This window comes from Pecten maximus, chromosome 2 (assembly GCF_902652985.1).
Source record: "Pecten maximus chromosome 2, xPecMax1.1, whole genome shotgun sequence".
NCBI classification, from domain to species: domain Eukaryota; kingdom Metazoa; phylum Mollusca; class Bivalvia; order Pectinida; family Pectinidae; genus Pecten; species Pecten maximus.
In genome coordinates this window covers 18,022,768-18,046,101 of record NC_047016.1, presented here as the reverse complement: position 1 = coordinate 18,046,101, position 23,334 = coordinate 18,022,768, and the positions used below count along the sequence as shown (strand labels likewise).

The 23,334-nt window shown below is 35.9% G+C and overlaps 1 protein-coding gene across 1 annotated transcript in view; it reads right to left on the bottom strand.

Annotated features, from left to right (window-relative positions):
- Nucleotides 1–931: 931 nt before the first annotated feature.
- The window catches only part of LOC117320081, a 78,839-nt gene continuing 56,436 nt past the window's right edge, over nt 932–23,334 (bottom strand). The window contains exons 5-15 of the mRNA XM_033874769.1: nt 11,119–11,253; nt 9,241–9,429; nt 8,621–8,802; nt 7,892–8,070; nt 7,324–7,394; nt 6,846–7,001; nt 5,726–5,756; nt 5,182–5,216; nt 2,701–2,794; nt 2,140–2,303; nt 932–1,701 (exon numbers count right to left, since the gene is read on the bottom strand). Coding sequence (XP_033730660.1) covers nt 1,664–1,701; nt 2,140–2,303; nt 2,701–2,794; nt 5,182–5,216; nt 5,726–5,756; nt 6,846–7,001; nt 7,324–7,394; nt 7,892–8,070; nt 8,621–8,802; nt 9,241–9,429; nt 11,119–11,253 — 1,274 coding nt within the window. The 3' untranslated portion in view covers nt 932–1,663. The remainder of the gene's footprint in view (nt 1,702–2,139; nt 2,304–2,700; nt 2,795–5,181; nt 5,217–5,725; nt 5,757–6,845; nt 7,002–7,323; nt 7,395–7,891; nt 8,071–8,620; nt 8,803–9,240; nt 9,430–11,118; nt 11,254–23,334) is intronic.

The following is a 23,334-nucleotide window of genomic DNA, read 5'->3' as shown; positions in this document are numbered from 1 at the left end:
TACTAGTAACACTGTTTTGCCCGTCAGATATCGGCCATCGTAGTAAAGTGTATATGCATGTACAAAATGTGTTTTGGGTAACGACTCCGTTTCTGCTGCATATACTTCGTAAAGTATCACCACGCTGTTCAATAAAACACAGGACAAATAAATAACATGATTTTATGGATGATCAATATTGTTAAAAAGGGTCGAATGTGTATTGCATTCCGATACATGTATTTTTTTTATTTTTTTTACCAATCTGCTTGCGACTACAGACTTTTCAAGCCGTTGAGCCCAAATGTCAGAGCTGTCGGTAAGGCAGGGATTTTAAGCCATAAGTTGACTTTTTTCCTATATCTTAAAGAAGAGACTCTGAAAAGGTAAATAGAATGATCAAACTGTTTTGATATGGTACAACGCGCACTGTTGTGTGTTGATCTGAAAGTCTGCCACTTAAATCGACCATATATACCGTATCAATTAATACAGTTATGGCATGAAGTCAAATATGTCCGTTTCCGACAAAATCATTATTGATACTAGATTAATCATTGCTTCTGTTTGTTATTACATTATTGTGTAACAATCTTTACAATGTGTGTGTTATGGGAGATGCATAAGAAGGAATGTTTTTTTACATTACCTGGGCTAATTAAATATACAACACTAAACGTTAAAAAGCGGATGAGAATTTTAATTTATTTCACGAATCCTTTGATGTATGTATGGAATGAAAATGAAAACTTGTTCAGAAGCTCTCTCTCTCTCTCACACCATCGGTCTTGTTGAAACACGCACAGCTTTCATCAAGTATCTCCCTTTCGTGCATCAGCAATACAGTACATGCTCATTAATCCTTACAGTTAACTGTACAAAACTGTACACCTGTACAATTGATTGCGTGTGGCTCTCTCCCCACCCCTCACATCCCCGCCCCATCCCCGCCCCATCCCCTTATACACCAATCAGCCACTCTAGATGCCTTTTCACTCCTTTTTGCGTTCAACACACAGGATGACCTTTCCAAATTACTATTGGTAATACTACCTCATCAACTGAGCTATGATTTCCGAAGCCTGATGAACAAATACAGTTGACATCACACAATGTCTGAAACATTATGACTTTGGTGAACATAAGTAAGTATTGATCACGATCATATTCCGATAAAACGAGGAAGAACAATATCCGACAATTCATGAATCATGACACAATGTAAAGATTATCCATTGTTAGATATAACACAGCAGGAATGGCATCACACATCGTCAAATAACTTTCAAACAATGACACCAATCATGCATGACAATGAGTTTAACGATCAAGTAGTTGTTTTTACACGAAAATGGGGGCTTCACCATTGATAAAAAAAAAGCGTGCAATTTTTGCTTATCATTCCTGTCATCAATATTTCAGACTAGAACTCGGGAACCTGACTACCGCATTGAAAAAAAGGCTATATAGACAATGCCTAGCATCCTTTTTAAAGCTAATGTGTGTCGATTGTTGTCAGGGTTACCGCATTAAAAAAAACTCGTAAAAAACTTTGTAAGTAATCATCTTAAATCTATCATATTCCAAATAAAACACCCCAATGTTTATTTTTGTGATGGATGGTATTTTCACGAAATTAATATACATTATGTTTTAAGTTTGATTATTACTAATTATGATGCAGCTAAGATTCATCTGTGCCGTATGTTGGTGGGCTCTCATCTGAAACATAAAAAAGTAAGGAGAAATTAATAGCGAAACAACATTCCGGAAAAATTATTATTTGATAACAATCGTTAATATCTATAACTAAGAGGAAGCATCAACTTGTTCTCTTCCATCCATTACAGGAACCGTTTCTTCCTAATTTCTAAATTTGTGTCCAGATAACTGTATTTTGCCTGGTGTTCACTCAAACGATGAAGCCTAAACGTTTTAATTCCTTGTTTTTTCAATGTCAATAGTATTTGAATATGTAAAATATCATACAATCGTATCCAGATTAAGGCTTTCAATCGTGATAGCATTATTAAGCGTCCGTAACGAAAAGGCATTGACACCATGATAGTTGCTGTACCGACGAAATAAAGCCACACGCATCCATCTATACCTATTTACATTACAATGCCTAATCTGGGCACATCGTGTAAGTTAACTTACCCTTATTTGATATATCGTGGTCAATAATGATGGCACAGTCACTATTGCCGCCATCAGAATCTCGGTTATGGCGGGAAATTGATTTTCGTGAGCGTCGCCTGCTTCGTCGACTTCTGCGACTTCTCCTCGATCGGCCCCTCTTGAGCTTGGAGTAACCAGGATCTCTGAATACGAATACATGTAATGTTAATGACCAGTCTGTTTATACAATATACATATAGCTCATGTGTTAACAGTCACTTCAATGACTGTGCCTCATGCTTATGAAAAATGTCCCGGTTGATTTTTACATATGATAGATATTTTCTATTTACCTTCCAAGACACATTAAACATAATGGTTAAATCGAAAGATGTTTCATACTGATTATGTTGTTTTATAATCAAGATGTACTTTTTTGTACTAAAATTGAAGACAGCAATCATCCACTTCGAGAAAATAATTTTAAAAAACCATGATGGCCTTAAAGAGTTCCCTTTCATTGTCAAAAATGTGTGTATCCAAATACATATGCATGAAAACTATTGAATCGCATATTAAATATAAAAACGTCTAACTTACTCTTGCTCACGAAGTTCCTTTTTTCGAATGAAGACTTCGTATACTAGGAATGATATCAGGACAATGAAAAGCATGACTAGGCCGAATCCTACCCCTGTAACAAAAGACACGCTTTAGTACAATAGCAAATTATCATAAGAAAAATTTTTATCATGAAAATATGTTTCGACTCATGTATAACGTTCAATGTTACCATGACAAGGCAAGAGATGTGATACTTTTATGCAATATCGTAAAGATAATAATAATATAGTCTTATAAAGCACGTTTCTCTATAGAATCCACGCTTCGAACCTCATGTAGGATGTTTATATTGAATAGTTTGTAATTCAAAGGTAAACATATATCAAAATACAGTTTAAAAGACTAAAGACTTAACAGACTAAAGGTTTCACCCAAGTGAACCCAGAGTGCAGTCCATTTTGACTAGGAGTTTGAACTCAAGGTAAAGTTGGAGAGCACTTCGAGTGCCCTTCGAGCCTACCTGTAGTGCAATAAGATAACAGGTCTACCCTTGGTCTATACTCAGACTATATTTTATTTATAAACATTTTATGATCATATATAATTAATATATCAATAACAAATTTTCACATGTTACTTTCGTTCTGTTTATATTATTATAAACGTTTGTTTTGTCTACTAGGAATATTGGTTTATTGTTGATACATGTTATTAGTGATGTCTATTCATAATAATGAGAATACATATAATTTATATTGATTAATTATCTTTTGTCAATTTTTAAAAAATCATTATTTAAAACTGCTTGAAAACATGACACTGTAATATGACTGGATATCTATTAAGTTCCAGGTCTGTTTCTATATTCTATATGACCTTGAAAAATTATGTTGATCCAGTTATAGAGAAAGGTCAGGTATGATGACCAGTTTCCATCTTACAATAAAGGGGTCATTATCTAGTTAGGTGACAGTGTACAAATGGCCAGATCTTCGCACCTTATCAGGTAAACTTGGAGGATGGGGTCATTATCGAGGTTAGTATAATTCTCTTCACAACCTTATTTACAGGTATATATCGACATGGAAGTAGCTTTTGGAGGAGTAGGGGAGCATAGGTGTGAATGTGTCCGGCCAATTAGGCCTTCATATTGATGTGTGAACTGTTAAAGCTAGAGACCAGAGACTTAGCAGTGGGTGTTACTGGCTAACTAATATTTACGACAATCACAAAGCCTTTTTATTTTGTATTGTAACAGTTGGAAGTAAAGTATTTGAAATATTAAAAACAGTAGTACTACAAGAACATGATGGTTCAAATCCATACACAGACACTACATTTGATTGACCACCAACAGCTTGCCGAGTACATTTTGTTTTCCACAATTTCTATTTATTGATGTGGCATGTTAAATCTCCAAAAAATAATGTAAAATTAGTTAATCAACTAAAATGAACTAATAAAATGATGATTATATGATATATACAGAGATAAGACAGTAACAAATATATCATATTATTGATATTATATATCAAATGTATATGTATTGTCGTCGACTTTATCTTGACAGTCCCCAACAGTCTGTAGTGTATCCCATAGTGACATTTCGGCACTCATAAATTTTGGTTTGTACAGTCCTGATCAATTTCTTTATACAACTTTGACCAATTTGACTCCATACAGGATATTTTGATAGTTTTCCAGACTTTATACACAATAGATTTATCATTTCCATGATTATTTCATGGACTTTAATGCATCAAGTATTTATGCAATATCGTCCACCTGTTCGAATACGCTGTATCCATATGAAATCACTTTGGGACAAAACGTCCATTAACACTTCGGCATTTGCACGCGCGGCATATTTTCAAATGTCTTGGACGTTGGTTACATAGCGTTCCATCAGAGAGCACGGCTTTGTACATGTCTTCGGCTCGCGCCAGCCGGTTTCATGGTTGTTATTTCAACTTTTTTGTTTGTTTTTGTTTAACGTCCTATTAACAGCCAGTGTCATTTAAGGACGTGCTAGGTTTTGGAGGTGGAGGAAAGCCGGAGTACCCGGAGAAAAACCACCGGCCTACGGTCAGCACCTGGCGACTGCCCCACGTAGGTTTCGAACTCGCAACCCAGAGGTGGAGGGCTAGTGTTAAAGTGTCGGGATACAAAACCACTCGGCCAACGCGGCAAACTACCAAATATACTAGTCTTGCTGTATCTTATTATATTGTCTAGTGCTGTTTATATATTATGTGATTGTATTTGTATTCTCCGTGTCTTGATAAAGGGGTGGGTTGCCTCGAAAATTTGACATTGTTCATGTCCACACTGTTAGAATTACTTCTAGATCTAGAGTTCTCGGATTATTACCGTTAATATGACTTCTTTGACCCATATAAATATTAAGTATATATACGTATAAGTACATGTAATACATGTGGACTCAGACAGACTTTTGGAGCCTGATATACTTATTAAGTTTGTATATAAGTAGTAGTAGTTCACATAATGACTTACATTCCCATCTTGTTTTGCACGACCCTCCAGAGCACCTGCAAAGTGAAGCAAAATGTTTATTATAAGATTATCATATGAACTGGTATGCACATCATTACCACCGATATATTCGTTATTTATACTTTAATTTTACACAGTTGGCCGCGTTTTCATTAACGTTATATCAATATTAAGTAATGTACGATATGCTATTATCAACATGTAAACTAAATGTTCAAAAGCATACCTTTTAATCTAAATTCAGAAAATATTACTGCAAAACAGTAAATATTATAAAAAAAAACCTATGTTACGTCAATATGTAGAACCAATATGTGCAATGGATAATTAACATTTCAGATAAAGCCACCAAAACACCATGATATATATATATTACTAGACAAATGCAACGGATAATTTATTTTTGTATTTTTTGAAGCTGGCTGCAATAAAATCGTAAATGTAATTGCATAATAAATGTGCTGCCTAATTAGGTTTCCTAAAACCAAGGTTATAGATCGCACCGAGTTCTTGTAGACACGTCCTTCATTTTAAATTAACTTACCTGGTATTTTGTGTTGTTGTTTCTGTTTGTTCTGTAAAAGAAACAAATAATGTTGATAACAAACCAATTATTGATGAAATTATCAATTCAACTTAGCGCACGTAACATACATGTAACATACTGCTCGATTGATCTGATACTAGCTAATTGCCAATTTGACTGTTGTCCGCAATATTAAACAAAGAACTTCCATGCAACGAATATGAATTTTTAACAGACCAGATCATCTTAGTATCAATGTTTTACATGTACAGAACATTCCTAGTATACAAATTATACGCGTACAGAACCTTCCTGGTATACAGATTGAAGTACAGAATCTTCCGAGTATTCAAATGTTACCTGTACAGAACCCTGTTGGTACATATATAGATTTTGCCTGTTCAGAAACTTCCTAATAGAATAGATTTTACCTGTACAATTCAATTCAATTTATTTCCAAATGCTACATAGCATATAGGATTCCAAGATACATATATATATCATAAAACAATTCATGTATACAAAATTAACTAATTCTGACTATTACTGAACCACTCAAAAATTATAAAATACAGGTGACATGTTTATAATATGCTAATTACACTATGACTTTGTTGGCATCATATACATATCTTGCTAACTTACGAATTTCGCCAATATTATTAACCCACAGTAATTGGATAAACTTATACACTGACGGTTTGCGCCAGTAAAATGGTTTGATATATTTTTTCCTTAAATCATGAAAACTTTTGCATACTAGAATAAAATGATACTCATCTTCACTATCTTGTCTACATTTAGTACAAAGTCTTTGTTCTCTTGGTAAGTGGACTTATCTACCTGTACAGAACCTTCCTTGTATATAGAGTTTACCTGTACAGAACCTTTAAAGTATGTAGGTTTTACCTGTGAGAACCTTGCTACTAGTATTTCGACGTAACCAGTACAGAACATTCTTGGCATTTAGGTGGCACAGAGCTGTACAGAACCCTGCTAATATTTTGATTTTACATAACTGTACCGAGCTTGGCTGGTATATAGCTTTTGGCTGTGCAGAACCCTCCAAATATGTATCTACATTTTAACTTACAGAAAATCCCTAGTATATAAAGATTGCTTTAGTGAAATACATTACCTACACAAACCCTTCCTGGACGACCTAGAGGGTTTAAAGACTTGTCCTCGAACTCAAAATAACATGAGCACATAAAGCTACCATACGTATTAATGCACCATGACATCAGCGAACAATCGTTCTGTCGACCCTGCCAGTCTTCACACTCGTCAAAATCTAGATGAAATGATGGACATATTAAGTGATTTAGCAAAACGCACTAACGGTCCAATTAAAATATCAGCATATTAAAAAAAAAAAAAAAAAAAAACTAATCTGTTTTCTTTAAGTTTTTCATACATTATATCGACAAAGTCATACTGGGGTAACATGTGTAAAACAATCAGGCAACACAATTTTAAAATAGGCGTACAGATAGATGGAGGGATGCTTAAGGGGTCCTAAATTGTTCATATTCCAAATATTGCCACAGCTTTAATAACAATTAGTGATCTCAAATGACGTTTACAAAGAAGTCTTTCTTGCCAATCTTACTAACCGTCGATGACTATGTTGTCCATGTAAGGTTCAGCTACACGCAATTGACTTGTTCCTAAAATCCCGTTGTATCTGGATAATATACACATTTAAATCAGTTTTATTGGAGATTAAAGGAAAATAATGCATTGTTGCATACAATTATGATTATTACTGGATTTTTTTGACACAATTGTTGCACATGACTATTTTATATGAATAACCAGTAACATGTTTTCCTTTATATGAGTACTGCGATAAAATCATTAGTAAAATTGTGAAAGAAAAGGTTGGTCTAATCTTCCTTTTCAGCTATATTTTCCTGGTTGACATTTGCATGAAGCAAAGAAAGGATATAAAGACAATGATGATAATGAATGCATATGTAATGAATTATAAAATAAAGAATTGAAATAGGTTATCAATAAATAGCCGCTGCCCTTATATTCTTCAGTAAGCGATGAATATTCTCACGTTCGTCATTAAGAAATTTCTATTCTCTAAAAATATATCTAATTATTTCATCCACCTTCACGAATTAAGTTCAAGATATTGGTGGTAATAAAAACAGTGTTAAGTATTGCCCAGACCTGTTCAGGTGATTGGCTAGATGCATCTGTACTGTAGATCCGTTCATGACAGTATAGTAGTCGGCCATGATCTGGATAATGGCGTTAATTTGGAACCCAGACGTCGACTCCGTCATATTGATGACCTCACTGGACACGTAGCGTTCCCAGATACCACTCTGATTGAAGGCTCCATCCAGCTGTCAAAAAGGCATTAATGGTATTGTCATTAAAGGTTTGAATGCATGTAAAAGAGCAAGTATCATGTCACGCAATATTCCGACATTAAAGTATTGGAAAATGGAGGGGTAATGTTATGAAATACAGCTACGACTTATTGTTATAAAGCAAATGTGTTGTGTGGATCAAGTGTTTAAATTGTAATAATGTCATTATAATATAATGTCACCATGAAGTGTATTAATTTGGGTATTAATTTATTGAACACATGTAGTGTTAGCTCTGTGGAGGTGTAGCGCCCTAGCCAACTCCGGCTCCTGATGACCCAAGAGAAGAAGTCACATCTTACCAGTAAACATATACATTATAAATACTGGATGGTATTATTTTGGTGTTTGGTTAGGGTGGTTATATCTCAAAATAATAGATCTATCTCAAAATACACACTTTTATGCTTGTTGCATGTATAGTACCTTCTTTTAGAAACGAAGGCGGTGCTAATTGTAAAGATATGTTTGCTATATAGATGATTTCCAAGTATATCTAAATGGACTTCAATAAATGATTTACCCCAAGAATCTGTGACCTGAGTTTGAGAATCCGGAAATGACCAGTATTTTTGTTCCGATACTGCTTAATATACCGAAAGGGGTGGTATATATAACATCGCTCGCTGTCTTCTCTGTTTCTCCGGTTGTTTGGACACCCTAACTCATGAGATATGTTGACTCGTATGAAGTAGGTCTGTGTTTCTGAAGGTAATAAACAAAAATTGCAACCAGATATACATGTTCAACACTACATACAAGTTAAAAGTGATACTATATAATTATATACAGAAAAAAAACACACCTTTCACCCACGTCTTTTTGCAAAAAAATATATGATAGATTACGTGTAATTCGCTCTCTGCAGTTTTTTTCAATTGAAAGAGTCATACATTTTTTTGTATGATAATGATAACTGTAAATTTCAAATTGTATTTGTTTCCTTTTTAATTTCTCATTTGCTTTTAATGAAAATCAATTTCTACATCATTTAGGTTTGGTATGATCTTAACATATGATTATTTTACACATGCAATGAAGAAAACTTAATTTCAGATGTGACCCGTTAGCTTATTTGATTTGAAAGATATGATAGCTTATTTTAAACATTAAAGTCATCGAACCTGTCTAACAAGTAATTACCTTGGCATTCTCCTTCGTTGTAAACGTTTGAGAAACCCGCAACACATCGACACCTTGTGTTGACTCTTCCGTCCTCCGACATACATCGCTGATTTGTGATATTCCAGTTTGGACAGGGTTCTTCGTCCTCGAGGTTACAAATGCGACCCAACCAGAGATCTGTGACCCTCGGTATGGCTACCCGGGAGCCTGAAAATGTTTGACATGTTATCAGCTGTGATTTGGCAGAAATGTCACATCTAGCTGTATTCTTATTAGCATTAAATGGTATTGTTGTACTATGTATGATTAAACAAATAAAAAAGGCAAAATGTATGTGGCTCAGGTCAATTTATATGCAATAGATCAATTGTGGAAGATTATGAAGTCACAATACCCAATGTAAATTTCCCTGTTATCAAGATAAATATAATGCAATTCCACTCTTTTACAAACAAGTTAAATATCTATTACAAAAATTAAGGACATTTGATTCAATATGGTGACATGGTAAAATTTAGATTATCAATTAATCCCCCTGGACTTGTTATACGGTAAAACAACATATTGACCTCGCTAAAGGTCTATAATTGATAAATATAGCATTTCAAAATAATATTCAACCTCGGACTTGGCCCTTGGCTAATATTTGCTTCTACCAGGTCAGTATTAAACCATATTGACCACACCAAATACCCATAGTTGATAAATATTGCATTCCAAAAGAACGTTAAATACACCAGTATGAATTAATAGTTTACATACAGTCTATCACAGTTTACATACAGTCTATCACAGTTTACATACAGTCTATCACAGTTTACATACAGTCTATCACAGTTTACATACAGTCTATCACAGTTTACATACAGTCTATCACAGTTTACATACAGTCTATCACAGTTTACATACAGTCTATCACAGTAAAGAGCGGATTACATTATTTTGTTGATTGTTTCCTGGTCCCTACATGGACGCCAATGAATCAGTGGTCATTTATTATTCTAATTCATGACGTTAGGAAGCAGCTAGTATCATAATGTAATATATATTGATATGTTATACCTGACACGTAGTTAAACTTGTAATCCTACCTTTATCCAGATTACAAGACGAAATTCTATTTTCTATCAGTAAGTACATTCTGAGACTAATACTTACAATGACGTCATGATAGTGCCATGAATAATTATGAGTTTTCCTTAAATCGAATGCCTTTCTACTGATTCTTCACGTTCTCACCAAATTAGAGACATCCATTGACATTCGAGTTCGTAAGTCTTTTTCAGGTAAGATTTATTGGCTCCGAATTTAATCAACAATTCAGGACTATTGTTTGTTTTTGATTTAGTAATCGAGAGAAATTTAGCCGGTTTATAGTAAGTTACAGCTGAATCCAATATACAGCATTTTGAAGATCAGTGAAAATATAGCAAATTAAACTAGTTAACAAAGCTACACAGAATTCTATGTTGGACTGTATGAAGGCTGTACGAGTCAGTCCGATATAATGATATACACTAACACTCAATGTCTGCTCTCTGTCATACCACTGTCACTGAAAGACTCTATTTTTATCCCTGCTGCACATTTCATAGAAAAAATTAAGCTTTAGTTTAAACTTTGTTTTATTTTTCATTTCAAGCATCTTCAGCATAAGTTTCATTGCATATCCCTACATTATCTCTCAAACAATAAGCATCGCTATTATATAACTATATTCTTTAAACAGAATATAGCTATACATTAGCTCTGTAGATCATTTTACAATACAAAGTACAATACTGATACGTCATGGCCGAGCCGTTCGTTACCAAGGTAACATAAAACCGTACAAAAGATGACATCACCAACCAATAACTCCACTCACAGATTAAACCAGACCCCATAGCGACTTACGTGCAATACACGCTGTTCCATCATCCGCGTCCTTGTACTTGTACGTGCAAGTGCACGTGTTGTTGCCGCATAATGCATTAGGAATGTCGATACAGTTGGCGTCCTCTGCGCACCTGTCGCCAAGACGTTTGGGCACTATAAAATGAGAAATTAATTATTGGCGATCAATTAAAGTAGATATGAAAATAGATGAAGTACTTGCCTCTTAACCACACTTCAAATTCCTCACAAATTGGTATTGCTTTCTACTGATTCATCATAATGAATTATCTTATTATTATATTTTGTTTTTTATATTATATGCTTCGAAAAAAACACGAGGAAAGCAAAGAAAACAAAATGTGCGTTTAAATATGAACATGTATTTATCAAGCAAAAGTTTATTTTAATGTTACCAAGCAGTGCATTCGTCAGGAATCATTCATACCCTAACATGATTCAGACGTTATATTGTCTAACGTTCTGGAATCATTCATGTTGTCTAACGGTCTGGTATCACTGGTATTTCCCTTTCATGATGTATCAGTTATATAGCCTAACGTTTTCCTTATTTAAAAGACCAAGTTTCGAATTTCTACATAAAAGTCGCCTATATACTGTTATACAATGAAAACCACACATCATCCTTCTATGACCTATTTATGCGTCTTACCTGACATGTAACAATATACATACAAATCCTTCAGATCATGATGTAAACTAAGGTTAATTAGTGGAACTCATAACGTTATTTATTTCGGAATGACAACATATCTACATTATATTAGTGAGTACTGGCAGTGCCAACAACGGCTAACCACTGGTTCATGTTATTGAAGGTTCTTATACACAGATGTATCGGAGAAGACACGCTGTGTGCGCTCTAATACCTCCGTACGTTTCCTTGCTTGTGTTTTAATACCGGACTTACAAAATTGATAACTACTTTTGGTGTTTTGCGATATCCATAATTTAGAAATAAATAATTTGCAAATATATGAAGGTGAGTGTTTTTTTACTGTTGGGGGCTTACATACTGCTGTTTGCGGCTATGTTTATTGTTTATGAGAAGTACCACCGTTTCACCGTAGATACATATTTCATATTTCTTAAGCGGTATCCAATATCCAAATGCGATGAGGTTAAATACGCTTTTTTTATATTCCGACTTCTGTATTAAACCACTTTTGACCCCCATAGCGTCATTGAGCGCTAGAAGGACGAATGCATTATCAATATGCTGTATTCACACTAGCGGAAAGAAGACACGAATGTTCGGTTTTTCTTATACAACCTTTATACAAGTGGTCCAACTTCAATTCAATTTCACACTGAGCTACCTCCGTGCACTGTGAAAATGTTCTTCAGCTAAAATTCAGTCGACCTTGAACCAGCTAGACGCTGCATGCTTTCGGCAGATTTTTCAAGAAATATCCCGTTTAGTTGAACGTCTCAGAGCCATATGGAGATTAGTTGATCGTCCCAGAAGCGGACGCCCACGCATTACGTCGCGACGTCAAGATAGAGGCATACGTCCCTCGCATCTCAACGACCGATCTCAGACAGCGATAGACATACGTATGGTCGTCCAGCGTGTCCAAGAACGGTTTGACATCGGTTGCGTTAATGGATAGGAGGAATAACGCGTGGTCTCAATACCTGATCCCAATATCTTACTACTGTAAGATTACCATGGATAACCACGAGATATGTTTTCACACCTTGAGATATCCCTGTCCATACAATAATATACCCTCCCTAGAATCTGTCGCTCTCCGTTATGCAAGCGTCAGAACATCGCTCACTACGACGTCGATAGACACGTTGTCTCCCATCTGACCTGTACAGCGTAAAGCGTGACTCTGAGCCGCAAGGCTCTCGGCAAAATAAAGGATCTGAATTTGAATCTGACTCGTCGGTGAACGACACGCGTCTCCAATGGACCAAACGAAACCGGTTAGGTGCACGTGCGAACAGCTGCTGCAGTCGACGTTGGAACATAGGCACGTTGTGGCCTTAAATAAAACTTATGCAACCGATTCCTTACCGTTCCTGGACACACTGGCCAACCATGCGTGCCGACGTGTCGTCCCCATCGTCGTCTAAAATCCGTTACGGAGCGAGGGACGTATTCCTCTATAGTGACGTCGCGACGTAATGAGCGGACGTCTGCTTCTGTGACGGTATCTAAATCTCCCTCTGGCTCTAAGACGCCCAACCAACCGGAATATTGTTGCCTCGTGTACATCATATTGCTCGGCTGCATGCCAGCAAAAACTTTCGCTGTAAAATTGCTTCGAAACGAAATGTTGTGTAACTGATCAATAATGTTCCAATGTTCGAATTGAAAACATTAACCAGCACATACGGTGCAAGAGTACCCCGGATGCACGCTTTTTTTAAATCTGCTGAAAGCATGCAGCGTCGAAAGAGGTAATGGTCGACTTAGCTCACTCAGTGTTAAATTTTATTTGATTTAGACCACGTGTCTAAAGGTTATATTAGAAAAACCAAAATTGCCTCCTTTTTCCCGCTAGTATATGTTTTGGTGAATATATTAGCTAATGAGAAGATAAAAAGAACTTTTAAATAACCTCGCAGACTATTGACAAATAAAACAGCTTTTATGGAAAGATATCTTAGAAATAACATCTTCGCATGTCACAGAAGTTGAAAAAGATTCCAAAACGTCACTAGGTTACATCAACTGAGAGTGACTGTCAAGACAGTACGCCGACACTAGTTTAATACCCATTGAGAGCGCATGTCAAGACAGTACGCCGACACTAGTTTGATACCCATTGAGAGCGTATGTCAAGACAGCACGTCGACACTTGTTTATTCACTGAAAGTGGCTGTCAAGACAGTACACCGACACTATACCCACTGAAAGCGGCTGTCAAGACAGTACATGCACCGACACTAGAGTTTATGAGTCATTAGTAATGGTCTCGACATGACAGGCCGCGTATGATGGATGCTTCTAACTATGTATTGGCATTGTCTCGTACCCATTTACTTATCTGAATAACGCTAAAATGGCAAGAATTCCCTACACACTGGAACTTCCCCTGCGCATCCATCGCAACTATGACGGGTTAACAGACTAGTTGGGTGTCACCGTATCATACCCCACGATTGCAAGCTTTACCAAACATTTTATAGTGTAGCCTACTAACAAGTTATGAAAACATATCTTACTGCTGGAACACAGAAATGAATGAGATATTGAGGCTAATGTCTAGAAATGAATGTTTGTGAAAAATGCTGTGAAAATTATGTTTATGTAAAAAAAAACATAAGGATAACAAGTTTTTAGCTACTAGATCCGAATATTTGTTCTGTACATGTATCGTCTAGTGTTACAATACATGACGTCTTGTCTACAAGAGCGTAGGATAAACATGACATAGAATAGGTATGCTCCCTACACATGTTCACGTTTAATCATGAGGATCTATATATAAAACTAATCTCATCCAGAATGTGAGGTTAGATTACGTGTAAACAGATATTTACTGAATATCTGTTGATGTATTTTATGAGCAGGTCATAGAACTGAATATCCTAGTGTGATACGTCTTAATTAACGAGCTACATACAATGTAAACTGGCTGATACGTCACCTTCTAATTAGTAACTATGATTAGTCACCTACATAACATCACTGGAGAAGATTGTTTAATTAGTGACCTACATAACATGGCTGGAGTAGATTTGTTTAATTAGTGACCTACATAACATGGCTGGAGTAGATTTGTTTAATTAGTGACCTACATAACATGGCTGAAGTGTTAAATTAGTTCCCTATAACTTACGGCTATTAGTCTCGTTCGATGGAATACAGTCATGTGTAGGTCATTTACTCCTCTTACTAATGATCTTCGTATCATGACTACCAATGTGTTCGAAAACGAATGTGGACTCTGCGAGAAGACTGGTCATATGATTGACAGAAATAAAAATTACTAAAACAAAACAAGAAATAAACAAAAACAAACAAAAATCCTATCCGAGACCCTATTGCTCAGAAATTGTCCAGAAAATACAATATTCTGATTTTTTTTATCCGCGTGTAGATTTTCACTTCAAAGTACTGTGCGAAGTCTTCAAAATACCCTAATGATGCCAGCTATTGTAATTAATTATCGCCCAGCGTACATGTTAATCATAGACCAGCATACCTGTTAATCATAATCCAGTGTCCCTGTTAATCATAGTCCAGTGTCCCTGTTAATCATAGACCAGTGTACCTGTCAATCATAGTCCAGTGTACCTGTTAATCATAGTCCAGTGACCCTGTTAATTATAGTCTAGTGTCCCTGTTAATTATAGTCCAGTGTCCCTGTTAATCATAGACCAGTGTACCTGTCAATCATAGTCCAGTGTCCCTGTTAATTATAGTCCAGTGTCCCTGTTAATTATAGTCTAGTGTCCCTGTTAATCATAGTCCAGTGTCCCTGTTAATCATAGTCCAGTGACCCTGTTAATTATAGTCCAGTGTCCCTGTTAATTATAGTCCAGTGTCCCTGTTAATTATAGTCCAGTGTCCCTGTTAATTATAGTCTAGTGTCCCTGTTAATTATAGTCCAGTGTCCCTGTTATTTATAGTCCAGTGTCCCTGTCAATCATAGTCCAGTGACCTGTTAATTATAGTCCAGTGTCCCTGTTAATCATAGTCCAGTGTACCTGTCAATTATAGTCCAGTGTCCCTGTTAATTATAGTCCAGTGTCCCTGTTAATTATAGTCTAGTGTCCCTGTTAATTATAGTTCATGTCGTACCTGGGTTATTTATGTGCCTTAATTTATGTCTAGTGTCCTGTTTTGTTTAGTGGTGTATTATAGTCCATGTCCTGTTTGATTTGTTCATTTTAGTCTGGTGTGATGCTAGTATTTGTCCTGTTGTATTGTCCATGGGTATTGTCCGTAGTGTTTATTTCGGTTGTTGTATTTGTCAGTGTGTGTATTTGTCATGTGTTGTTTTCATGTGTGTGATTTTGTCGTGCGGTGTTATTTGTCTGGTTTGTATTGTCATGTGTGTATTGTCTAGCGTGTATCTGTTGTGGTATTTTCCTGTGTTGTTTATTGTCCGTGTTGTTTATTTGTCATGTGTGTGTGTATTTGTCTGTGTATTGGTGCTGTTTTTTTGTCCTGTGTGTGGTGTATTGTCCTGTGTGTGTGTATTGTTCATGTGTTTATGTCGTGTTGTATTTTGTCCTGTGTTGTGTATTTTTGTTCCGTGTGTTTATTTGTCAGTGTTGTGTTTATTTGTAGTGGTGTTATTTTGTTTGTGTGTTATGTTGTTATCGTTTGTGTGGTTTTTTGTTCCTGTGTGTGTATTTTGTATTTTGTTGTATGTTGTCAGTGTGTGTGATTTTGTCCTGTGTGGTAGATTTTGTTGTGTTTTTGTGTGTGTATTTTGTCCTGTGTGTGTATTGTTGTGTATTATGTTCATGTGTGTGTTATTTTGTTCCTGTTGTAGGTGATATTTTAGTCCTGTGTGGTAGTGTAGTATTGTCTGTGTGGTGGTATATTTGTCTTGTGGTTATGTCCATGTTCTGGATTTGTAGTCCTGTGGATTTTCTGTGTGATGGTTATTTGTTGTGGGTATATTGTCCCTTTGGTGTATTTTGTCCAGTGTTGGTTATTTGTCCTGTGTGCGTGTTATTTTAGTCCGTGTGTTATTTAGTTATTGTCCTGTAGTTTTCGTGTCGTTATCCTTGTCTATGTCTTGTGTATTTGTTCTGTTGGTGTGTATTTGTTCCTGTGTTGTGGTGTATTTTGTTCCTGTGTTGTGGTGTATTTTGTTCTTGTGTGGTGGTGTATTTTGTTCCTGTGTGGTGGTGTATTTTGTTCCTGTGTTGTGGTGTATTTTGTCCTGTGTGGTGGTGTATTTTGTTCTTGTGTGGTGGTGTATTTTGTTCTGTGTGGTGGTGTATTTTGTTCCTGTGTTGTGATTTGTTTGTGGTGATTTTTCCTGTGTGTGTGTATTTGTTCTGGGTGGTGTTTTGATGTGTGGTTTTGTCCTGTGTGGTGGTGTATTTTGTTCCTGTGTGGTGGTGTATTTTGTTCTGTGTGGTGGTGTATTTTGTTCCTGTGTTGTGGTGTATTTTGTTCCTGTGTGGTGGTGTATTTTGTCCTGTGTGTTGTATTTTGTTCCTGTGTTGTGGTGTATTTTGTTCCTGTGTGGTGGTGTATTTTGTTCTTGTGTGGTGGTGTTTTTTGTTCCTGTGTGGGTGGTGTATTTTGTTCCTGTGTGGTGGTGTATTTTGTCCTGTGTGGTGGTGTATTTTGTCCGTTGTGTTATTTGTTCCTGTGTGGTGGTGTATTTTGTTCTTGTGTGGTGGTGTATTTGTTCCTGTGTGGTGGTGTATTTTGTTCCTGTGTGGTGGTGTATTTTGTTCCTGTGTGGTGATGTATTTTGTTCCTGTGTGGTGGTGTATTTTGTCAGTGTTGTGGTGTATTTTGTTCCTGTGTGGTGGTGTATTTTGTTCCTGTGTTGTGGTGTATTTTGTTCCTGTGTGGTGGTGTATTTTGTTTCTGTGTTGTGGTGTATTTTGTTATGTGTGGTGTATTGTGTATTGTGTGGTGTGTATTTGTTCCTGTGTGTGGGTGTATTGTGTGTTCTGTGTGTGGATTGTGGTGTTACTGTGTGTGTATTTCTGTTTGTGTGTGGTGTATTTGTTCCTGTGTGTGGTGTAGTTTGTATCTGTGTGTTGTATTTGTTCCTGTGTGGTGGTTGTATTTGTTGTGTGTTGTGTGTGTATTTGTAGTTGTGGTATTGTTCCTGTGTGGTGGTGTATTTTGTTTCTGTGTTGTGGTGTATTTTGTTCCTGTGTTGTGGTGTATTTGTTCATGTGTGGTGGTGTATTTTGTTCATGTGTGGTGTATTTGTCGTGTATTTATTGTCCTGTTGTGGTTGGTGTGTATTTGTCCATGTGTGTGTGTATTGTTGTGTGATGATGTATGTTATTGTCCGTGTGTGTGGTGTATTTGTTCCTGTTGTGGTGTGTATTTTGTTCTGTGTGTGTGTATGTTTGTTCTGTTGTGTGTGTGTATTTTGTTCTTGTGTGGTGGTGTATTTTGTTCCTGTGTGGTGGTGTATTTTGTCCATGTGTGGTGTGTATTTGTTCTGTCTGTGGGTTTTTGGTGTTATTGTGTTATGTCCTGTTGATGATTTGTCTGTGTGGGTATTTTGTCCTGTGTGGTGGTGTATTTTGTCCTGTGTGGTGATGTATTTGTATCTGTGTGTGTGTGTGTGTTTTTTTCCTGTTGTGTTGATGTATGTGTATTTGTGGTGTTGTTATTTTGTGTATTGTCCTTGTGGTGGTTGTATTTGTCCTGTGTGTGTGTATTTGTGTTCTATGTGTGGTGTGTATTGTTTCATGTTGTGGTGGTATTTTGTTCCTGTGTGTGTGTTGTTATTAATGTCCTGTGTGTATTTGCCGTGTGTGTGTATTTGTTCCTGTGTGTGTGGTTATTTTGTTCCCGTGTGATGGAATGTGTATTTTGTTTCCATGGTGTGTGATGTTGGTGTGATATTATTGTATTCCTGTGGGTGTATTTCGTGTTGGATGTATTTGTTCTGTGTGTGATGTGTATTTTGTTCAGTTGTGTGGTTGTATTGTGTTTCTGTGTGTGTGGTGTATTTGTCCTGTGTGTGATGTATTTGTTCATCCTGTGTGTGTGTATTGTGTTGTATCATGTCCTGTGTGTGTGTATTTTTGTCCTGTGTGTGATGTGTATTTGTGTTCATCTGTGTGAGTGGTGTATTTGTCCTGTGTGATGTGTTGTATTTGTTCCTGTGTTGTGTAGATTTTTGTTCATGTCTGTGTGGATAGTATTTGTTATCATGTTGTGTGATGTACATTGTGTTATTTTGTCCTGTGTGGTGATTTTATTTGTGTATTGTCCTGTGGTGATGTGTATTGTATATGTCCTGTGTTGTGGATGTATTGTCCTGTGTGGTGATGTAATTGTGTATCATGTCCCTGTGTGATGATGTAATTGTGTATCATGTCCCTGTGTGATGTAATTGTGTATCATGTCCCTGTGTGGATGATGTAATTGTGTATCATGTCCCTGTGTGATGATGTAATTGTGTATCATGTCCCTGTGTGATGATGTAATTGTGTATCATGTCCCTGTGTGATGATGTATTTGTGTATCATGTCCATGTGTGATGATGTAATTGTGTATCATGTCCCTGTGTGATGATGTATTTGTTTATCATGTCCCTGTGTGATGATGTAATTGTGTATCATGTCCCTGTGTGATAATGTAATTGTTTATCATGTCCATGTGTGATGATGTAATTGTGTATCATGTCCCTGTGTGATGATGTATTTGTTGATCATGTCCCTGTGTGATGATGTAATTGTGTATCATGTCCCTGTGTGATGATGTAATTGTGTATCATGTCCCTGTGTGATGATGTAATTGTGTATCATGTCCCTGTGTGATGATGTATTTGTGTATCATGTCCATGTGTGATGATGTATTTGTGTATCATGTCCCTGTGTGATGATGTATTTGTGTATCATGTCTCTGTGTAATGATGCAATTGTGTATTATGTCCATGTGTGATGATGTAATTGTGTATCATGTCCCTGTGTGATGATGTAATTGTGTATCATGTACCTGTGTGATGATGTATTTGTGTATCATGTCCATGTGTGATGATGTAATTGTGTATCATGTCCCTGTGTGATGATGTATTTGTTTATCATGCCCCTGTGTAATGATGTAATTATGTATCATGTCCATGTGTGATGATTTAATTGTGTATTGTGACCTTTTGTGTTGACAATGTTGTATGTTTATTCTTGAATATTGATAACTTTGTTTATTGCATCTTTGCCAATGAAATATATATAGAGGATATGGAATGGTTTCCCGTTTAACATAACATATATTTCACGTGTATGACAGAATATTGATATTTTCCCGAGTGCGAAGCAAGAGTGAAAAATATCGAAATATTCTGTCATACGAGTGAGATATATGTTATATTTAACGGGAAACCATTCAATTTTCTTTTTATTGCATTTCATAAACTTAAAAACAAATAGTCAAAAAGTGCGGGAATCAGTAATGACGTCATCTCTTCGTGACGTTACTCCACGTCAACATGAGGGCGCCATTTTGAAAGGACTGATCAGCGTAATGTAAGAGTTTTCTGTTGTTATCGGAGAATCTGTGCATGAATAGCTAACGTCAAGTGAGTATTTAGTCAAAAACTGGTCAGAATATTAAAAAAATACAGCAAAATAACCATTTTATCTATCTGAAAATATAAGTTTTATTAGTTTCATATATCTCTATATTTCACTGACAAAAATGCAATAAAGAAATTTATCAAACTAATAAAACTTATATTTTCACTGCAGCGATGAGCAGTGAAAATACAAGATTTTGCAGTGAAAATATAAGATTTTGCAGTGAAAATATAAGTTTTCCGTTTTTGACCAATCAGAGCGGACCTTTGTATTCACCTCGTTGAAACTTGACGATTTTTGCAATCAAAGCGGAGATAGATAAATTGGTTATTTTGCTATATTTCTGATATTTTCAGACTATTTTTTGACAAAATACTGACTTCATGTTAGCTATTCGTGCACAGATTCTCCTATAACAACAGAAAACGCTTAAATTGCGTTGATCAGTCCTTCAAAATGGCGCTGTTAAGTTGACGTGGAGTAACGAAATGACGTCATTAGCGATTCCCGCACTTTTTGACACCATTAATTTTTCGATGTTTTTAATTTTGTTTTTAAGTTTATGAAATGCAATAAAAAGAAAATTGAATGGTTTCTCGTTAAATATAACATATATTTCACTCGTATGACAGAATATTTCGATATTTTTCACTTTATTGAATGGTTTCCCGTTTAATATAAGATATATTTCACTCGTATGACAGACTATTTCGATATTTTTCACTCGTGCTTCGCACTCGTGAAAATATCGATATTCTGTCATACGAGTGAAATATTTATAGTGTCGCTTTTAAATTGCATTAAGGTAGAAGTTTCCGAAAGCTTACCTAGTCCCCAAGGAAAAGTAGATTATGTACTACAATATGTGATACGGAATACTAACGCAACATATTTCTCTTGATTCGTCATTTTATAAATAGAAATGTAGAAACAGAGTAACACGAGACCAATGAACACATCACATTGACAACAATAATGTTGATGGTGATTTATAATCCTGTTTCTGAAAATGGCAAAGAAATAGAATGTATGGCGGCAAAATGATTGATTTATCATCCAATAATGTATTCATATCGAATGTATACACACACCTGTTCAGAGTTTATTTTACATTTCACTGGTTTCCGATATCTGAATCAAAATGAGGGTTTTACTTCCCGTTTACCAAACCACTGATGTTTGGTCCTATCCCAGAACAGCCGAACACTCTAAAAGAATTAGTTTTAGTTCCCGATGTTATCAATTATACCCAACACACAAACAGTTGTTTGTACACAGTCTTTAGTATTTTATCAGAATAATTGTATATTGCATTGAATAGGCAAATTCAACACAACGTGTCAACATATACCAGTAAAACTCTTTAAGGGTGGTTACATATAAACATGCCGTAAGATGTGAGGATATAGTGTACAGTGTGTATCTATTTATTGTTATGAGCGATACGGTGCATGTTTAATGTTTAAGATAAACACTTAAAATAATACTCTGCATTCTGATTGTCCCGAAACAGCTGATGAACTAATTGTTACCAGATTGGAACAAACGGCGATCCAAATGTTATAATTAAATCTTGATTTACTCTTTCAAGTGGCCATCAGAGTACTGTCAGAAGGTGGTAGTTTGATGCTAACTCTCCGGTAGTAATGCATTCTCTAGCTGCTGGTGTCATTCAGGGAAGCTGATGCTAGGGTTTCACAGCATTTACAAGTTCTCAAACCAGCATTGTCCTGGCCCAGAACTTAAGGGTCAAACTAATTTGATATTACTTTTGTGTTTATTGTATCTGTATACGCTTGTAGTAACAAAGTCTAACTGATCTTAGGGATATGTGTATGTGCAGATACTAAATTAGCTTGGGGAAATATCATATCCAATAAATATCAGAATAATTAATAAATTGAAATACTTAAAAGACTAATATATTCGTGGAGTAACACATATTTTTTACATAAAGAATGTGTATGACAACAGAATAGGTTAATTCTAAGACATCAAATGCCATCTTAAGTTATCGGAAGGACTTTGCTAACTATTCCTCTTAAATGATAAAACGTACGGAACACTGTGGTACATTTTACGCCTCAGTGTAATATCACCGTCACACTAGTATTGTATGTACAGTGTAATATCACCGTCACACTAGTATTGTATGTACAGTTTAATATCACCGTCACACCAGTATTGTATATAGTGTAATATCACTGTCACACTAGTATTGTATGTACAGTGTAATATCACCGTCATACTAGTATTGTATTTACAGTGTAATATCACCGTCACACTAGTATTGTATGTACAGTGTAATATCACCGTCACACTAGTATTGTATGTAGTGTAATATCACCGTCACACTAGTATTGTATGTACAGTGTAATATCACCGTCACACTAGTATTGTATGTACAGTGTAATGTAAAGTGTAATATCACCGTCACACTATTATTGTATGTACAGTGTAATATCACCGTCACACTAGTATTGTATGTAGTGTAATATCACCGTCACACTGGTATTGTATGTACAGTGTAATATCACCGTCACTCTAGTATTGTATGTAGTGTAATATCACCGTCACACTGGTATTGTATGTACAGTGTAATATCACCGTCACACTAGTATTGTATGTACAGTGTAGTATCACCGTCACACTAGTATTGTATGTACAGTGTAATATCACCGTCACACTGGTATTGTATGTACAGTGTAATATCACCGTCACACTAGTATTGTATGTACAGTGTAATATCACCGTCACGCTAGTATTGTATGTACAGTGTAATATCACCGTCACACTAGTATTGTATGTACAGTGTAATATCACCGTCACACTAGTATTGTATGTAGTGTAATATCACCGTCACAGTGGTATGGTATGTACAGTGTGATATCACCGTCACATTAATATTGTATGTACAGTGTAATATCACCGTCACACTAGTATTGTATGTAGTGTAATATCACCGTCACACCAGTATTGTATGTACAGTGTAATATCACCGTCACACTAGTATTGTAT